This window comes from Labrus mixtus, chromosome 1 (genome assembly GCF_963584025.1).
Source record: "Labrus mixtus chromosome 1, fLabMix1.1, whole genome shotgun sequence".
NCBI lineage: Eukaryota > Metazoa > Chordata > Actinopteri > Labriformes > Labridae > Labrus > Labrus mixtus.
In genome coordinates this window covers 19,378,987-19,395,927 of record NC_083612.1, presented here as the reverse complement: position 1 = coordinate 19,395,927, position 16,941 = coordinate 19,378,987, and the positions used below count along the sequence as shown (strand labels likewise).

At 39.7% G+C, this 16,941-nt stretch overlaps 1 protein-coding gene across 2 annotated transcripts in view; it reads left to right on the top strand.

Moving 5' to 3' along the window:
• fam189a1 (family with sequence similarity 189 member A1) overlaps positions 1 to 16,941 on the top strand; it is a 78,548-nt gene that overhangs the window by 32,201 nt on the left and 29,406 nt on the right. For both annotated transcript variants that reach the window (XM_061037031.1, XM_061037038.1), the window contains exon 2: positions 7,386 to 7,442. In XM_061037031.1, the coding sequence (XP_060893014.1) occupies positions 7,386 to 7,442 (57 nt within the window). The remainder of the gene's footprint in view (positions 1 to 7,385; positions 7,443 to 16,941) is intronic.

The following is a 16,941-nucleotide window of genomic DNA, read 5'->3' as shown; positions in this document are numbered from 1 at the left end:
GAGTGAGAAAATTTTCAGTGATGTCAAGGTAGTGTGCATATAAATAATAGCACCATAATTTGTTACTGATTAAAACACTACTTGAATGATTTACTCCCTTGCTTGATTTGATTTTGTCAATAACCCAATTTTAAGTCCAAGTCAACATTAAACACTGCTTGAAGGTTGTTAATTTCCCTCGCCATTGAAGAACAAGAAGACGCATATGTAATTGTCTAATCAGCATACAAATGTCAATAACATTCTTGCATAAATTATTGATAAAAAATGATGAATAAGACAGGTTCCCATAATGGACCCTTGAGGGACACCTTTTTTTTTACGAAAATAAAAGATATAACATCAACTTGAACCACTCAAGTCATTTTCAAACCATTTGACTGTTTTTAAAGAAAAAATATGTTACTAACTACTGTGAAAGAAGAGTGGTCAATGATCTTTTCACTTTTTTTTTCCTGGGATGGCTCAACCGTGTACCTTAATCTTCGTTGTGATCTTTGCAAACCTGACTGTAAACCACTGTAGTACAATGCACATGTGAGAAAATGAACAGAGGTATCTGGTCTGCAAATATTGAATATCAGTAATGTCACCTAGTTTTCCAGGCAAGTGAAGCAGCCATGCTTGCAATATTTTTTTTTTCACAAGGGTTTCCCTCAGATCACAAGTTATTTTTGATTATCTTGGGAAACTAAGCTTTGTGCTCACAAGTCAAGATCTTATTACTCATGTTATCAGAGATCAGGAGTTCCATGCCAGCATTGTGTTTGATAACTGTAGAGTCTGATGTGAGCAGATTATTCTAGACAAAGGAGTGTGCATTATTGATCAATGCATCTGACCTTAATAACAGTTCAGATTTGAATCCTTCCTGACAGTGATCTCCAAAGCTAGAAGAACAAGACATTCACATTCAAGCTCTCAATGATAACCCCAGAACATGCCTCTTTGTCTTGAGATAGAATAAACTCAATGTCGTGGACAAAATAACTTATATAACTTATAAAGAGAGAGTGAAATATGTTCTCTCCTTTGACTTTTGATTGTCACTCAGGCTTCAACTCTATCCTGTTCAACTCTCACAGGACAACAGAACAACTCCCTCGTAAACGCCAACACCAGTGTTTCCCCTAGGTTTACAGCGTTGGGGGGGGTAGGGACAAGCCGACATGCCGACATGCTGACACGGCGACACGACGACACAAACACTTGAAGGAATCTTGGTGTTCATGTGTTACTTTTAATGACAGCTGTCCTTTTCTATCGGGAAGGTATCCTTAAATGACTTCTTTCCCTGATTTCCGACTCTATCCACTATCCTATCTCTACAATAAAGGCACAAAAAGCCCAAAAATAAATCTTAAAAAAAAATAAATAATATATATATATATATATATATATATATATATATATTTTTTTTTTTTAACTTGACCTTCAGGGGGGGGGGGGCGGGCCACCCCCCCAATATAATGGTAGGGGAAACACTGAACACGATGTGTTTCTTGGTTTAGATATTTTGAAGTATTTATGTAAAAAAAAGAACAAACATTTTCAACACCTTTCTTTCATGGTGAAATTACAATTTGGTAGTACTAACATTGTGTGCTCAGTTTTGTGTATGTGTGTGGAATTTTCTGCTCCAGCTACAAAGACTTGCTGCCCCTCCTGTTTTACCACATTCAGGGATACAGCTGGGCTCACATTCCTTTTATGTCACAAAGCACTTTGAGTTCAGTCTTTTCAAACTGATTTTACCAAATCGTCATTGATCTGCAAAAAGAAATGTTTACTTTTTTTCTATTTTTAAATTGTAGCTTTGCGGTGGGCCTTCAGTTAATTGCTCGGAACCTCAACATTTTTTATGTGCAAGTGTTTGGGTTTGTAGGTGTTGTCCCTGTCAGAGTATCAGAGTAATGCATTCTTTCATGGCGATGACACTGTCTCCTCTAATCCAGTCCTGTGAAAAGCCAAATCCTCATTTTTATCTCTCCGTTCCCATTTACACTTGTCAGTACTCTGTGTTTGTGTTTGTACCAGAAGCACATAGCGAAATCCTCATGGTTTCACATTAGTGAGAAGAAGTCATAGTTTAGAGAAAAGTTTCTGCTCACTTAATCAAATGATCTGCTGTAAGAAGTGATTTCCTGCTAGCTGTGTCACTTAAGATGATTTGCTTAATAATCTGAAATTCATGCTCTGCTGAGGAACTGATATGTATGGGAATGTTGTCTCACTTTACTACTAAGATTTTAATTCTCATTCATTAAAACTTTTATCACAGTCATGTTTACAGCCAAATGCTCAGGGAAAAAACAACATAAGGCCTTCAGCTTGGGACATTTGTACAGTTTGTTCAATGTTTTCTAAAATGTACAAGGTCCAAAAATGTGCGTTTCAATTTCCAAGTCATGATTTTTGACTTCCTCAATCTTATTGCTCATCAAATTTTTTGAAGCATGTAACCTGCACTGCGTCAACACATTAGAGAAAGGCTGACTAAGTGTAATTCTGTTGTCTCGGATCAGAACAATTTATTTAAGTGCCAGTGCCTTGTTAGTAGGTTGTGTATCTTTAAAAACTCCATTTTATTATTCATTTGTTGAAATATATTTTGGAGATTCTTCAGCATGGTGTTCATGATGTGTTGTTCAGTATGTTAGTTGGGGTGTGCAGCCCAGGTTTCAGTGACTAATGCTGCTAAGTATTGCATGTTAATCCTGTTCTGGCAGCAGCCAAGGGTAAAAGCCTCCAGTGACTGACAACCAGAAAAGCTCTAACATGGCACCTGCTCTCACACCATTTCTGCCCCCGGAAGCAAACACACGACCACACACACACACAGCGACACACACATACACACACACACACACACACACACACACACACACACACAGTCCACACATGCAGAGACCAAGCGGCAACCTCCGGTCTTGAAATATGAAGTCATTGTGAGGGTGCAAAATCCTGCCGTTCCTCAAGTGTCCACTTGAGGCTGGCTCCAGCTACACAGGAGCTCACATACACATGACTGGCAAAATAGCTGTTTTTGCAGCATAAATTAACATGTTTACAGCCTGGTACAAAAAACAAAATAGGTCCGATTAGTTACCGTCATCATGGGCACACACTGTGTATCTTTTAAAAACGGCTCCGTTTCGATTTTGAAAACGATACGTGTTAGGCGCGTAGCTAGCATGATTGACAGGTGGGCGTGATGTTAAGGTTCGTCATTTCCAACATGGCGGCAGCTGCCAATGAGCCTCCGGATTCCCCTGCCGTAGTAGATGGCTGACGTCACTCAGGCTTCGTCCATTAATAAATGGTCTATGGTAGAGACATGCAGTGCACAGTGGAGAAACAGGAAGGATGGCAAAAAAAAAAATGTATTCACCAACACGCTCGGGCTCCTGCTCCAATCTTTCACATCAGTGTTATTGGACTCAAAGCAGATACCCTCATTGAAAAAATATGACCCCAAACTAATCTTATGTTTTTGCACTGATCACACTTTATTGATCATGTGCAATGTGAAGGACAAACCGAGTACAATTTGAAAACGACAAGAGTAACAGTATGAACTCATTTGCAATAAACTTTAGGGGAACGGGTTTTACAGCTCTGGAATTGTCTTTTTTCAGACTCAGTGTTAAGAATGAAGAATTTTGAAAAGTGACTAAAACCTGAATTATGAAAGGAGCTTTATTGGTTGTGCTTTGTGCACTGCACCTTCTCTCTGCTGCCGGGAGCAGCATAGAGAGAGAGAGGGCGAGAGAGAGAGAGAGAGAGAGAGAGAGAGAGAGAGAGAGAGGGAGGCTTGTAACAGGACACAACCTCTCTGGACACTTTGTCGCAGTGCCTGACACCAGTACAAAGCAATTGGATGTTACCTGCAGTATCACAGAGTAACACAAGCCTCTGTCCTCTGCAGCCACTTTATACCCGCACTGAACAGAGTAGACACAGTCGAGACATTATTAAAGATGCAGTCAGTCTGATTTCTGTTGGGTCAGGATGCTCACTACACATCTCCATTACAGTTCCGATGTAAACATTAAAAAAAGAGTATTAGTTACTACATTCAAACTTTGTGGCTTTTCTTTGCTTTTCTGCATCAGTTTATTACATTTTTAGGCAAAAACCAAATTGACACCCCCCTCCCGCTTTAATGACATAGGAAAAAATACAACAGGAGACAAGTAGTTTAGCTTCTTATGAATGTAAAGACATTTTATATTCATCATATTAAGTCAGTGATGATTAAATATAGCTATTCATATACATTCACAAGGTCATATGACACTACGGACGCAGAGGCTGCTTTTGCAAAAGCAAATGCAGCCTGTAGAATAATGATGCAGACAGCAGATATTAGCACAAAGCTCAGACTGGCTGCAGATTGTCTCCTACAGTCACAACAGAGACAGTCAGCAACATAATTGTGCCTGATGGACAAAATTGGGTGTACAGAGTCTATTATGGTGTTATTAAAGTGTACCTGCAGATTTGACCACCACTCTAAACACGAGACGACCATGACAACTAAAACAACTTGTGAAAAAATAAATGGCATGATCGTCTTCTCTGCCTCTAATCTCAAATCAGGTACACAGGAATTTATTTTATAGCCTTTTCCACCAGGTTTTATTAAGTAATAGGTCTGTAGTTATTTAACACAAGTCTTTGTGTTACTTTCATCCTATGCATGCATACCAAGAGTACAAATCTAACTTCTCCAATTTTGTTCCATATACTTGAGAACAAAACTATTTGCTGAGAAGTTTTTGCTTTACTTGTGTTTTTATTTTATATTTCTCAAATGACCAAGCTCTAAGGCACTAGGGTATACTCATGTTAGCATAACATGATTAAATATATTTATTCATGAGTTTTTCAATATTATTGATAATGATTACAAAACAGCCTTCATCCTTCTATCCAGCTGTCTTTACATCAGACGTGTCTGTGAATATGTGAGTGTTTGGGTGTACCAAGAAGCAATATTGACATCCCTTCTTTGGGTCCTTTGGGTATCAAGGTGAGTGAAAGAGTGGAAGATTGACTAGAGAGTGGAACAAGATGGAGAGGGAAATAGACATGAGAAGGCTGGATTGTGAGCAGAGAAAGTGTGTAAGTGCAGAAATACACTGTGACTGTGTGGGCACAGAGCTGGAGCAGGAAAAACAGAGATGGAGTTTGATACAGAGAGAAATTGGAAAGGGAGGCATGGCGAAGCTGGAAGAGAGAAAGAGAGAGAGTAGATAGCAAGAAAGTCAGTGATGAGGAGGAGGAGGAGGAGGAGGAAGGAAGGCTAGATGGCTTGAAATGGGGAGAGCATGTTGGTGTTTAATGGAGGTTGAAGAAAGGTGAAAGGCAGAGAGAGTGCATGGAGGAACATAGCACCAGAGGCTCTGAGTATCTTTTGTTCACACACGTTTCGACAATACGCGACTTCACACCTACGGTAGCAGGCAACCCCACAGCCTGCTACGAAAATCAATATGTGTTTTGTTTTTTTCTCTAAATTTAGTTTTAATACAGCAACTAATTTCAAGAACAACTGCTGTGAGGATTGACATCATTACAAAGAAGGAACACACATCTGCAGTACTTTAACTGAAATGAAAGAGATGGATAAATAACTAGATTGAAGTGATGAATATAAGAGGGAACAGACGTCACATCAAGATGTGTCCAGACAGCTTGAATTGTTTTATTTAGACCAAAGCATCAAGCTGGTTCTGGGTAGATGGAGCACAAAATCCAAAAGTAAATCAGCGCTAATGGAAAAACCTGGAGAACAAACAAGTCCAGAGAGACGGCTTGATGAAGCAGAAAAACACAAAAAGTCTTTAATGATAAACAACACAATTTCTTCTTTTTGACTGGCCTATGAAACAACACTTAGAAGTATTTTCTGATCTGACCCTCCAGTAGGCAGGATGTTACAGGGCTTCCAGAATCCTTGATAAAATGAATATGTGTCTGTTAACAATGTTTTATGAAGGTTTTAGGATTAACATGCATAAACAACTTGGTGACATTAAGAGAAACATGATTAAGGTAAGGGTACTTTCACTTGCATGGTTAAAAAAAGCTTCACATTAACAGTCAGGTGCAAAACAAGCAGCCTTTTCCTGTTCCAAAAAGGGATGTTTCTCTTAACACATACATCCATCACTACCTCCTACATGGTAGCTGAATGATAACAACACATTACTACAGCTGCTAAAGGGCTTTGTCACTTCAACATATACATATGTTATGTGGGTACAATGCTGACATTGTCACTCTATATTTTCTACCAACTGGTATCACTATAAGAGGCTGGAAACACAAACAAATCACTTTTTTAAAATCCTGACCTACTGATTTAAAAATGTGGCATCTCTCCTTGTATTTATTGTGTTCGTTTTTCTGTAACATCCTTATACTATAGGTTGTTGTTGATTGTTCCCAGCTCTAATAAAAGGCAAAGAATGGGTACAATAGTGAGCCTGTGAACGTGATGATGCTGTTGACAAAGAAATCCACAGCCACACTGACACACGAGTGAAAAATCAGATGACAGATGGGCGCAGAATTGCCAAACAAGAGCGACAACTCCCACCTGATCCGTGTACTACTCTGGTATCATGTAGAAGATGGTGTTTCAGTCAGAGTAGATTTACATAAGACGCTTCAGAAGCACTTTGTATTGAGGTAACACAAAGTGATAATCCCTTATTTCCGGACATAATGTATGTGCTCAACTACGCAATAATTAGCCAGTTATTAATCACGGTGGGGGGGTTCTACTCTCAGTCTCACTTAAGAAGTTGGTAAGGAGCTGTGCTAGCATTGTTGTAAATGGCTACGCCCTTGCTGTGATTTTAATGCCAGTTGGATGCCAACAGCATGATGCTTACATAGTATGCAGATGTTTAAGATGCATAAAGTTTACTTTGTTCACAGCCTCTTTTAATCGTTTTAACTTGCTAAAATTAGCCAATAAACTGGCAGTCTTCTTAAGCTGATGATAGTGCTATTAGTTTTGTAGATTATTTGGTCACAAACAGAGGTATTATTAAAGATGATATTTTAGCCCTATTGAAACACTGGATGGAAAGTTAAGCGATCACTGACGTTATGAAAAAGTAATCCCAAACATTCTTACAACATGATGGCAGTAGTACAGAGGCTGCAGTCCTCAAAGCATGCAGCCAGGGTTTGAGTCTGGCCTGTGGCTCCTATCCTGCATGTTTACCCCACTCTATATCTCCTTGAGTTCTGTGTCCAGCCGCCGTCCTTTCTCTTTAAAATAGGCATACAAAGTTTGAATCCTTTACATCGATATGTCTTTGTTTTTGTCAGAATCATTCACCTCTTACACCTGTCTCCTCTCACAGGTGCTTCTCTCTGGACTGATCGGAGTGGTGTCATGGAAGAGGCCGCTCTCTCTTGTGGTGAGTGTCTGAACGCCCATATACTCATCCACTAATCTGAGGACCCAGGAGGCTGTGTATTAATGTGATGATTGAGATGTGACATACAAGTTGGTACAGAAATATATACATATTGAAACAGACGCTCTGTTTCATTCCTGTTTGCATCAACACACGTAGATTAGCAGACGCACTGCATGAGAATACAAATCATGTCGGAGTATCAGATTTCATTAGCTTCTGTATATGATTGACCTGAGATGAATACATGCAGTCTTGAAGCTGTTGTTTCTAAAGTGCCTAAAGGTCCAAACCCTGTTCCTGGTCAAACTTGTGGTTTAGCTGCAGTGAACAACTGTAACTGTCTGTAGACACAAGTTGAGGCATGTTAAGGTTGTGTTGAAAATCCTGGGATCACAGCTACACTGTCGTCTGTTTTCACAGCAGCTGACCCGAGTCAGTCAGAAGTGTTAGCTGTTTCCCCCCTTCCTCCTCTTACAGATGAAAAATCATTCAGCTGTTACTCAGCCCACACACACAAGTAACTCAGGATTAAAACCCATATGCTGACATAGAACTCTCTGAACTCACATAACAGGATACTGAGACAGGACCTGTATTTATCAAACAACAAGAAGAGATATTTTTAATTTTAATGGAGAGATTTATGGAAGTTAAGTAAGAAGAGTTAAAGGTCTCCTCAGGGTAGATCTTAGATGACTGCAGCACATTAAGAGAGGTGGACACACAAACACACCCTCTGACACATGATGAGAAGTTTAAATGACATTACAATGTTCAGTGTGGTACAATATGATTTATTCTTTTATTACCATCCAAATATTTTCTGTAGTTTTGCCATCTGATTTTCCATTATTTTATCCATTCATCATTTTCCACATGTTACCAAAGTTGTTGGTTGGTAACATATGAGATAATGTGCATATCAAGTTTTACCTTTTTAAGTCTCATCAAGTTATCATGTGATTCTCACATCAAGATCTCAGCCAAACTAACCAAGCAGAGGCATTATACTATATTTTGTCTGCATTATTGTTCACTCCTACATCACATTTTTTTATTGATGTCATTTTTAATTTCAAATTGAATTGTCTGATACTATCTTTAAGATATCCAGAGGCAATTAGCATGCAAACATTTTAACAGTCCATTTATTGATATGTAAATAAACGGTGTTTATGATGCATATTTTCCTCCAGCAACAAACTGCGCGGCATTTAAGATGAGGATTTATCACTGCATGAAAAATCACTGCAAACAAAATGAATGGCAGCCTTCTTTGTGAGGCTTACACCACTAAAAAGAGAAAGGGCATAACACCTTATCATATTTTCACTTCGTATGCTAAACAAAAAGTCTGCTGAGAAGAATTATATACAGCTTTCACTTGACAGATGCAGTAAACTTAAATTAAAGTATTATTATGATGAATACAGACCCTGGCCTTGCACTCTGAGTTGTGAAAATCTTTTTCTACTTCTCAGAAGAACCAGAAACCATTTTTCTGCAATGATCGAGACTGAAAACCTTGAATTGACTGTCATGTAGTTCATTTTGTAACCCTTGTTTTTCTCGGTTAAATGTGCGCTTTTTTTCTCTCCTACTTTGTTGTACAAAAAGAAACACGGATGCATTATGGTTTTTACTTGTGACTGAGATGATGATCTCTGTCCCACATCACAAAAAAAAGGCCCCTGCCCAATTCTATTTCATGCTTCTCTGAATGTCATAAGTAATCTCATCTCATCTCAGCTGCCCCACCACATCATATTGCACCCCTCCGCTCTAACTGCAAATCACTTGTCTCGCTCCCTTTAGTTTTATCACCTTGCTTCCCTGACGCACGTTTCTGCATCCTCTTTCTTCACGTGTCTATCATCCGCCTTCTTTTCTTTGCCTTTGTGTAATATTAAACCAGAGGAAGAGATCTGAATCTTTCATAGCTGAAGGGGATCAAAGAACATATCCCATCACTGAGGTGTGAGAAGAAATTGGTCACACATTGTGGACTTTAAAAGATTGAAATCCTCTTACCTCTCTTTCCTTAAAAAGCATGACTAATTAACTGGAATAGTCTGTTCTTGCCAGGATGCAGAGATGGTCTCAGTCTGTGACCACTAAAAGCACATTTCTGGTGTGATTTTGTTCCTGCTGCATGTAATGTTTAGTTTTCATAGTCAAACATTCCAGTTTTCTGGTCAGGACCCAGCTATGACTGGCAGGTGACTAATACACATGACTCTCTGAGGCCTGGCAATGCAGCTCCAACCCATCTGTGAACTGTGGGTGGCCCTGCTCTGCATCATGATCTATAATAACTGGACCTTCTCCAAATTGGTTATAGGCTTTAATCATTTGATTTTCTTCTAGCTGACTTATTCAAGATGGGTTTGTCATTACAGAAAACACAAGGACCAGTGGATGATTATATGATCTGAACAGTTTTAGATTGATTCTAATTGCCCATTAATTTAGAGCTGTAAGGATTATCTTGTGACTAAATAATTCAGTTGAAAAAATATAATCCAGATCCATTTAACGACTTATGAATCGGTTAATATGAAGTATTTCCTCAAGAAATAAATAGCACCACTATTATTCTATCAGTTTGTTATATTGGCTTGAAAAAAAGAACAAGCAAATTAAAAGTGAAACGAAAAGTCAAAATTTGTGACATTAAAGTTGACCTTATGCTGATCCCCATTTTGAAACTCATATAGTTTTATCAAACTGGATGCCCATACTTAACGTAAGCATCCACTGTGAGTGACACATCGCAGTCAATGACACTTCCAGTGTTTCCCCTACCATTATATTAGGGGGGCAGCCCGCCCCTCCAACGGCACCCCCCGCCCCCCTTGATGGTCAAGTTCATTTTATTTTCTATATAGCGCCAGATCACAACAGAAGTCATAAGGATACCTTTCCTATAGAACAGGTCTATACCTCGTCCTTTTATTAAACAAACTTAGTAGCCTTATGTTATTTATCTTATTTACACGACGCCATGTCATTTCTGTCTCTACATGGTCCCACGTTTACAATTCTCCTCTGCTCTCTGTGTCGTGCACGGCGGAGTTTCGCCCCGATACACACACGTACACATACACACACACACACACACACACACACACACACACACACACACACACACACACACACACAGACACGTTTGCACACACACACACACACAGACACTTGCGCGCACACAGGTGAGCACACTCTCACCAGCGGAGGCCTGGGTGTGTGTGGTTGTGTCTGACGGACGCACACGCAATAATAAAAAGTCCGTAAGAAGCATCAGAAAATGAAGTAGTCGGCTTAGTTGACTTCAGACTTTTCTGGACATGTCTCTCTCTCTGCTGTTACTCAGGATGCGCTGTTAGCATGCTGCATTCAGGGGTGCTCAGACAATGAGAGATGCATTCAGAAACCCCCCCCCCCCCCCCCCCCCCCACTGAAACACTGACTTCATGCACTATTCGGATGGTTGGAGATGAATGTGTCTTATGCCACAGTGCAGAAAAACAGGTGCATCGTGGTGGGGAGAGAATATATGTTGAATATTTTAATATTCTGTCTAACCCAAACTTTCCTTGTAAACTTCACATCAAAGATGAGAAAAGGCACTGTGTGGAAGGAGGAATCCTCTTCTTTTTTTTTTTTTTGCTTTTTTTTACCTTATCTGAAATAACCTACAAACATTGTCGTTTTTATCCAGTCAAGTTTGATGCATTAACACTGGTAGATTTACTCTGTATCATTGAGAAGCAGGAGGACGACCCGGAGTCCTGTGCTGTTTGTGACTGTGATGGATTATGTGTATCGGGAGAGATAGAGAGAGAGTTAGAGGGCAGTAAATCGTTGTTTGTCCTGCACGGAAACAAAATGGAGATAGTCTCCACTGCAATATTTGTCTCACCAACTGTTGTCCGTTGTTGTCTGGTGTGGTGTTTGTAGCACCAGAACATCATCACCTTTATTTGCACTACTATGCGTTTTCTGTCTTGCTGATTAAATATAAATATGATTGATACTACTGTCATGATCATGTGTTGAGAAGGAAGATAGAACCAGAAGGCAATTAGCCTAGCTTCAGACGTTCCAGTAGTGCAGAGACGCTAGTGTTATTGATGTTCTCTAAATTACAGCTTAAAGTTAACAAGCACATATATGTTAAGATGTTAAAGTCATTATCTTAGTGTATACTCTGGGGTCACTGTGGCTCAGTGGTAGAGTCAGTCGTCTCTCTACTGGAGGGTCAGGGGTTCAACTCCTGCAGCGACATGTCGCAGTGTCCTTGGGCAAGACGTTGAACCCCAAATTGCTCCCGATGCTGCATCAGCGGAGTGTGAACGTGTGTGAATGGGATTATTAAATATTGATGGAAACATAGCAGCCTCTGCCATAAGTGTGCGTTATTGGTGAATGTGACGTGGTGTGAAAAGCTCCTTGAGTAGTCAAAAGACGGAAGACTACAAATGTGTTATATTACCATTACAGTTTTAGCTCAGTGTATGTAAAAAGAGTTTTGCTGTTTCATTCATAAAAAGAAAGCAACATTACCACAGTTCTGACGCGACATGTCTCAGGATTTATTTGTAGTCTGGAGAGAGTTTAATAATGGAGAGGTAGAGCTTGAGGTGAAACAGTCAGTGCACTTGTGAGGTGTCAGACAGAAAAAGAGAGTCTAACATGTGCAGCTACTTTACATTCATGCTTTCACAGGGATGGAAGAACAAGTTGTCCTTCGGTGACAGAGCGGTGACAGAGCAAAGGGCCGGAGCGGCGCTCTGAAGGTGAATCTTGGCCTGGAAGCCCCGCACTGCTTTTCTTCAACACAGACTTTGTTTGTATGGACTGCAATGGTTGATCTCATTCTAAATACAGCAGTGTCTTTGTTGAAGCGACTCCAGCACATAAAGAAGGAAAATCATGTTCGTGAAACCTAAAGCAGAATACTATTAGAAATTATGTTGCTTATGTTCCTGTTACATTCAGGATCTGGTTAACTTAATATGCACTTTAAAAAAAACTTTGTTTGGATCTGGACATACAAGTCAGGTTAGCAGCAGATGGCCTGGACAATTTCTCTATAAATCCGACACTTAAGTTCAACAACTTTTGGATGATACACCATAAAATTTAGTGTTGTAATTCATGTACCCAGTACTGATTTTTCATTCTTGCATTTTGATCGTGTGCTGAAGACTGTAGTGATAAGCCTTAAACCACCAGACCAGCAAGATCATGCTTCATTTTTTCAATATGATCTATTGTCCTTTTCCCATTTAGACAGATTTCCATCTAAGTTGATTTAGGGCCAGTCCAACTTTTTAATCTAATACGGGCAGGTTAAATGGATAGGTTGTCACTGGTAAATGGATTAGCTATAGTAGATGTATGTCAGCTCAGCCCCTTTACTAAGAAACTGGCTGGAGTGCTGGCAGGAAAGTTTAGCTCATTTAAAGAAAAACTGACCCAAAATACCAATCAGGGTAAGTGTTCGTTGTTAACAGAAAATTCTGTGCGCTTTACTTTTCTGCTTTGTTGTAGCAAGGGTACACATTTTTCTTCTGAGACATTTTCGTGAAACAACTAATATGACAGCCACTGAATGTTTTTTAATGTCCCATAAATGTCAATGGCAAATGTTTAGCCACATAATACTTCAAATCTGACTTTGACCGTTTTTAGAAATACTGGGAAACACTGTTAAAATGGGAATTTATTTACACAATATTTTCTTTACCAGGATACTCAAATTTTGCATACTAGGAAGATGATAATGTGCTCTCAAGACCAACCCACCAGATTGCTAGAACTTTTGGATCATGTAAGGAAATATTTCCTCGACTAACTTGACTTGGTTCCTTTGAATGAATGAAAATGAATTGAAGTTTATTGCCGCTGTTGCCCTTATCTAGAAACATTAATCACTTGAGCTTAGTCAACTGCCAGTGAGTGCTCGACCCAAACTGTATGTCCAAAACCTATATAGGGGCATCTCTTCTGGAAAAAATAATTTCTAAGTGCCCCCAATGCCCCCAATGCCACCAATGCCCCCCCAATAGCCATGAAGAGCTCTAATAGAAGTATAAACTGCCGGCTGGTATTAAACTGGGAAAATCTCCACACATCAGTCACCTCTGTATGGTGTGATTCAGTGATGCATTCACTGACCTTTAGAGTGATGGGTTGGAACCAGAGCATGTTTCTGGCCTGATCCAAGGGATATGCTCATCCCTGTCCTGCCTGCTCACACAGGCCTGCTGCACTAAAAACAATCCTTCATGTTTGATCTGTAGAGATAACAGGCTGTCATTATGCTCTGTCACCGTCTTTTTTATACATACAGGCCCCTCACTATGAATGAAAATACTCAAGTGTTAACACTGCACTTACACCTGTACACCTGCGCACATTAAATCACAAGAAACACTTTCTGAGTAGATGTAATACGTTAATGAAAACCTACATATTTGTATTTGCTAAATACAGTGAAAACGTGAAGTATATGAACATAAGGGTCTTTTGCTGATAGGAAATGTCTTTGCCATTTTTACATTGTTGCAGCATTTTTACACTGTTGCAGCAGTTCATAGTCACCAAGGCAACCCTGAGGCAATGGCTTGTTCAAATAGACTAACAGCTTTGATTCAAATGTGAGACATCCCAAAATAGTGCCCGACTCTTTCAACTCTCTGAGACAGACACAGAGAGTCAATAATACAAAGAGATCAGCCCTTCCCCTGACAAACACATTTTCATAGAAAGTAATCAGACTTTAACTCACCTGTTACCCCTGCTGTCGAAACTGTTGGTCATTCAATAAATACAAATATATAGATACAACATCTGTAATTTCATGTTTTTTTGTGTTTTTTAACTTTTTCTTCTTCTTGGATTTATTTCTTTGTAACACTTTCTATGTCAATGCCTTTCTGCTTGTACAAAACAACAGAGATTCAACTGGTGGGGGGGAAAATAGCAAAAGTTTGAGAGGGAGGTAAATATTGTTTTACAGGTTTGTAAGTGAGGATAAAATTAGATGTTCACTTTTTTTTTTAAAACTATGGCTGGTCTCAGATTGCAGGTGATACTTGTTATTATAAATGCTGGAACATTGTGGATAAAGTGTATGTTTTGTTTAGGTGTGTGAGCAGTGCCAGTGAGTGTTTACCCTCCTTGTTGAAGTGTGTGTCTATGCTCATCTTAGATCAGCTACAGAAAGAGTGTGTCGGTTTTACAGAACCATTTCTGTGACATCAGGACGAGATAGGGGCACATCTGTGAAGCTGCAGCACACCACTGCCTGTTTCACACATACACACAAACACACACTGCTTGTGCCCGCTGCATGGATAAGAGGGTAGCAGCTTCCTTCTTTTTTTAGCAATGTCTCTGAATATGTAGCGATGCACACAAATCACAGCACATTCACATCATAAACTTGGACTTTCCATTACGATCACATAACTGTAGCCGGGCCACCACCACATCGGTGAAAGGCTTTATGAGCTGCTCCATGTGACAGCCTGCGACCCCGACAGGCCATAAATATTACTGTAGCTGATGACGGACGGAGACAGAGAGAGAAAGAGATGGCACACTGACTGATTGCGACTAGGAAATGGACATCGCTACTCTGATGCAATAAAGATTAACGGCCCAACAGCACAACAACAAAAAATCTAAATTTCAGCATGTGAGTTCCATTTTTTATCATTCAATTAATGAATTGATTAAACGTCTGTCCATCAGACCAGTACAGGCAGAGATGTTGGCTGTGTCCATCAGTTTTATCCTTAATTGTTGAGCACTTTTCATGCAGACTTAAATGCACAAATTAATCCTTTTAAGGAGGGGTGAAACCTGCACATTAGCAGCCCCTGTTCCTGCTCTGTGACCAGCAGGGATTGGTTTGTGTTTTTTCTTAGCCTGCCTACGCTATAAGTGGTCTAACTTATTGCTTTGGGGCTCCTGGTTTTAGCCCCCGACAGACAATGTTGGATCCTCCTTAATCCTGGATCATTCTGACTTCCTTCTGCCTTTTCTGTATTTTATTTCCATGAAAGCACACAGTCAATTTAATCCGTTCTGACTTCTAGCAATCTTACTGAAACAACTGCAATGTATTACTCTCTCTTGCTTAGATGTTTGTGAACATAAACAAGGGACTGTCTCTGGTTTTGACGCCCACCGCTGTCATAGCCTCTGTGGCTACTTTTAAAACTTTAATGAGAGAATAGATGATAAGAAACAAAAAGCAGAACGATGAGAAACCGCTGCTTTTAAGCCTCAGCGCTTTGGTTGTCTTTTGATCTTAATGATCCCACAGTGGAAAATGTATAGTGGCTGTTCATTTGCTGTAAATACATGCAAATATGATGATACTGCTGTGAAAAAGGTTTTAGCTGTTATTATATTTCCTGCTTTAGTAGAATTGTGAATAGCATGGGCAGGTAGTCATTATGTTAGCTCTAAAGTTTTCTCTTTAGATTACACCCACATGTGCTCATTCAGAAAATGTTTCAACTATAATATTATTAATCAAATTATTCTCCTCTTTTAAGCCGATAGGTTAGAGTACAGAACAGAACGGGATGGAGAGGGGCTAGCATTTGGTGGGGGAGATCTATGTTTTATTCTTCAAAATTTGGCCATTAATTTGTGAGCAAAGGAAGTTGTTACAGTCATCATCTTGTCTACCTCTGTCTGATATGAATGAGTATTGTTTGGAAGTGATGACCACTAAAAGCAAAAACAGTCATAGGCTGCCTTTTCCTGCAGCACTGCGTATAGGACTGTGGTATATGTAGCCACGATAAAGGTAAACTTACAGACTGAGTGTCATTTAACTGACAAAACATCCCCCCAAAATGATGCTTTGTTAACTTGTCAGTCCCAAATTTTCAGCTGCCACACTGTAAGCGTTTGAACAATAATGAAATCAAAGCTGAGAAGTTCCCTGCAGTCATTCAAACCTCCACACAAAACAAAGTTTGTGCTCCTCTTTCAGCTATTGTCAAGCTTAACAAATAGGCTCCACTGTGCTCTCCCTCCTGTCACACTGGTGCCAATCCCTTTCTGTAGCAAATGACTAGAAGTGTGTGTGACATGGCAGTGATTGTGTTTTGCCCAAATAGAGGCATTAGAAGGAGGGTCCACCAGTTTATTTTTCACAGTTGACTGAACAGCTCTTACTCTGTGGTCACTTGTCAGGGACTCCAGACGTAATTGAGGTTTGCACACAATCATGTCAGCCATATTTCACAGCTGAGTGAGTTGATACTGCGGCATAACTTCAGCTACTACTGCCTTGAAGCCCCGGCAGGCTTTTTTTTATACTGACTCATTCTATGGCTGGTTGAAGGAAACCTACTTTCACACTCTTGTGACCTTTGATGTCGAAGAGCAGGAGTAAAGGAAGGACTGGGACAGTATATTGTATAGCTGTCTAACTCTTCAAAGAGAGAAATGTTGCACTTTCAGATTG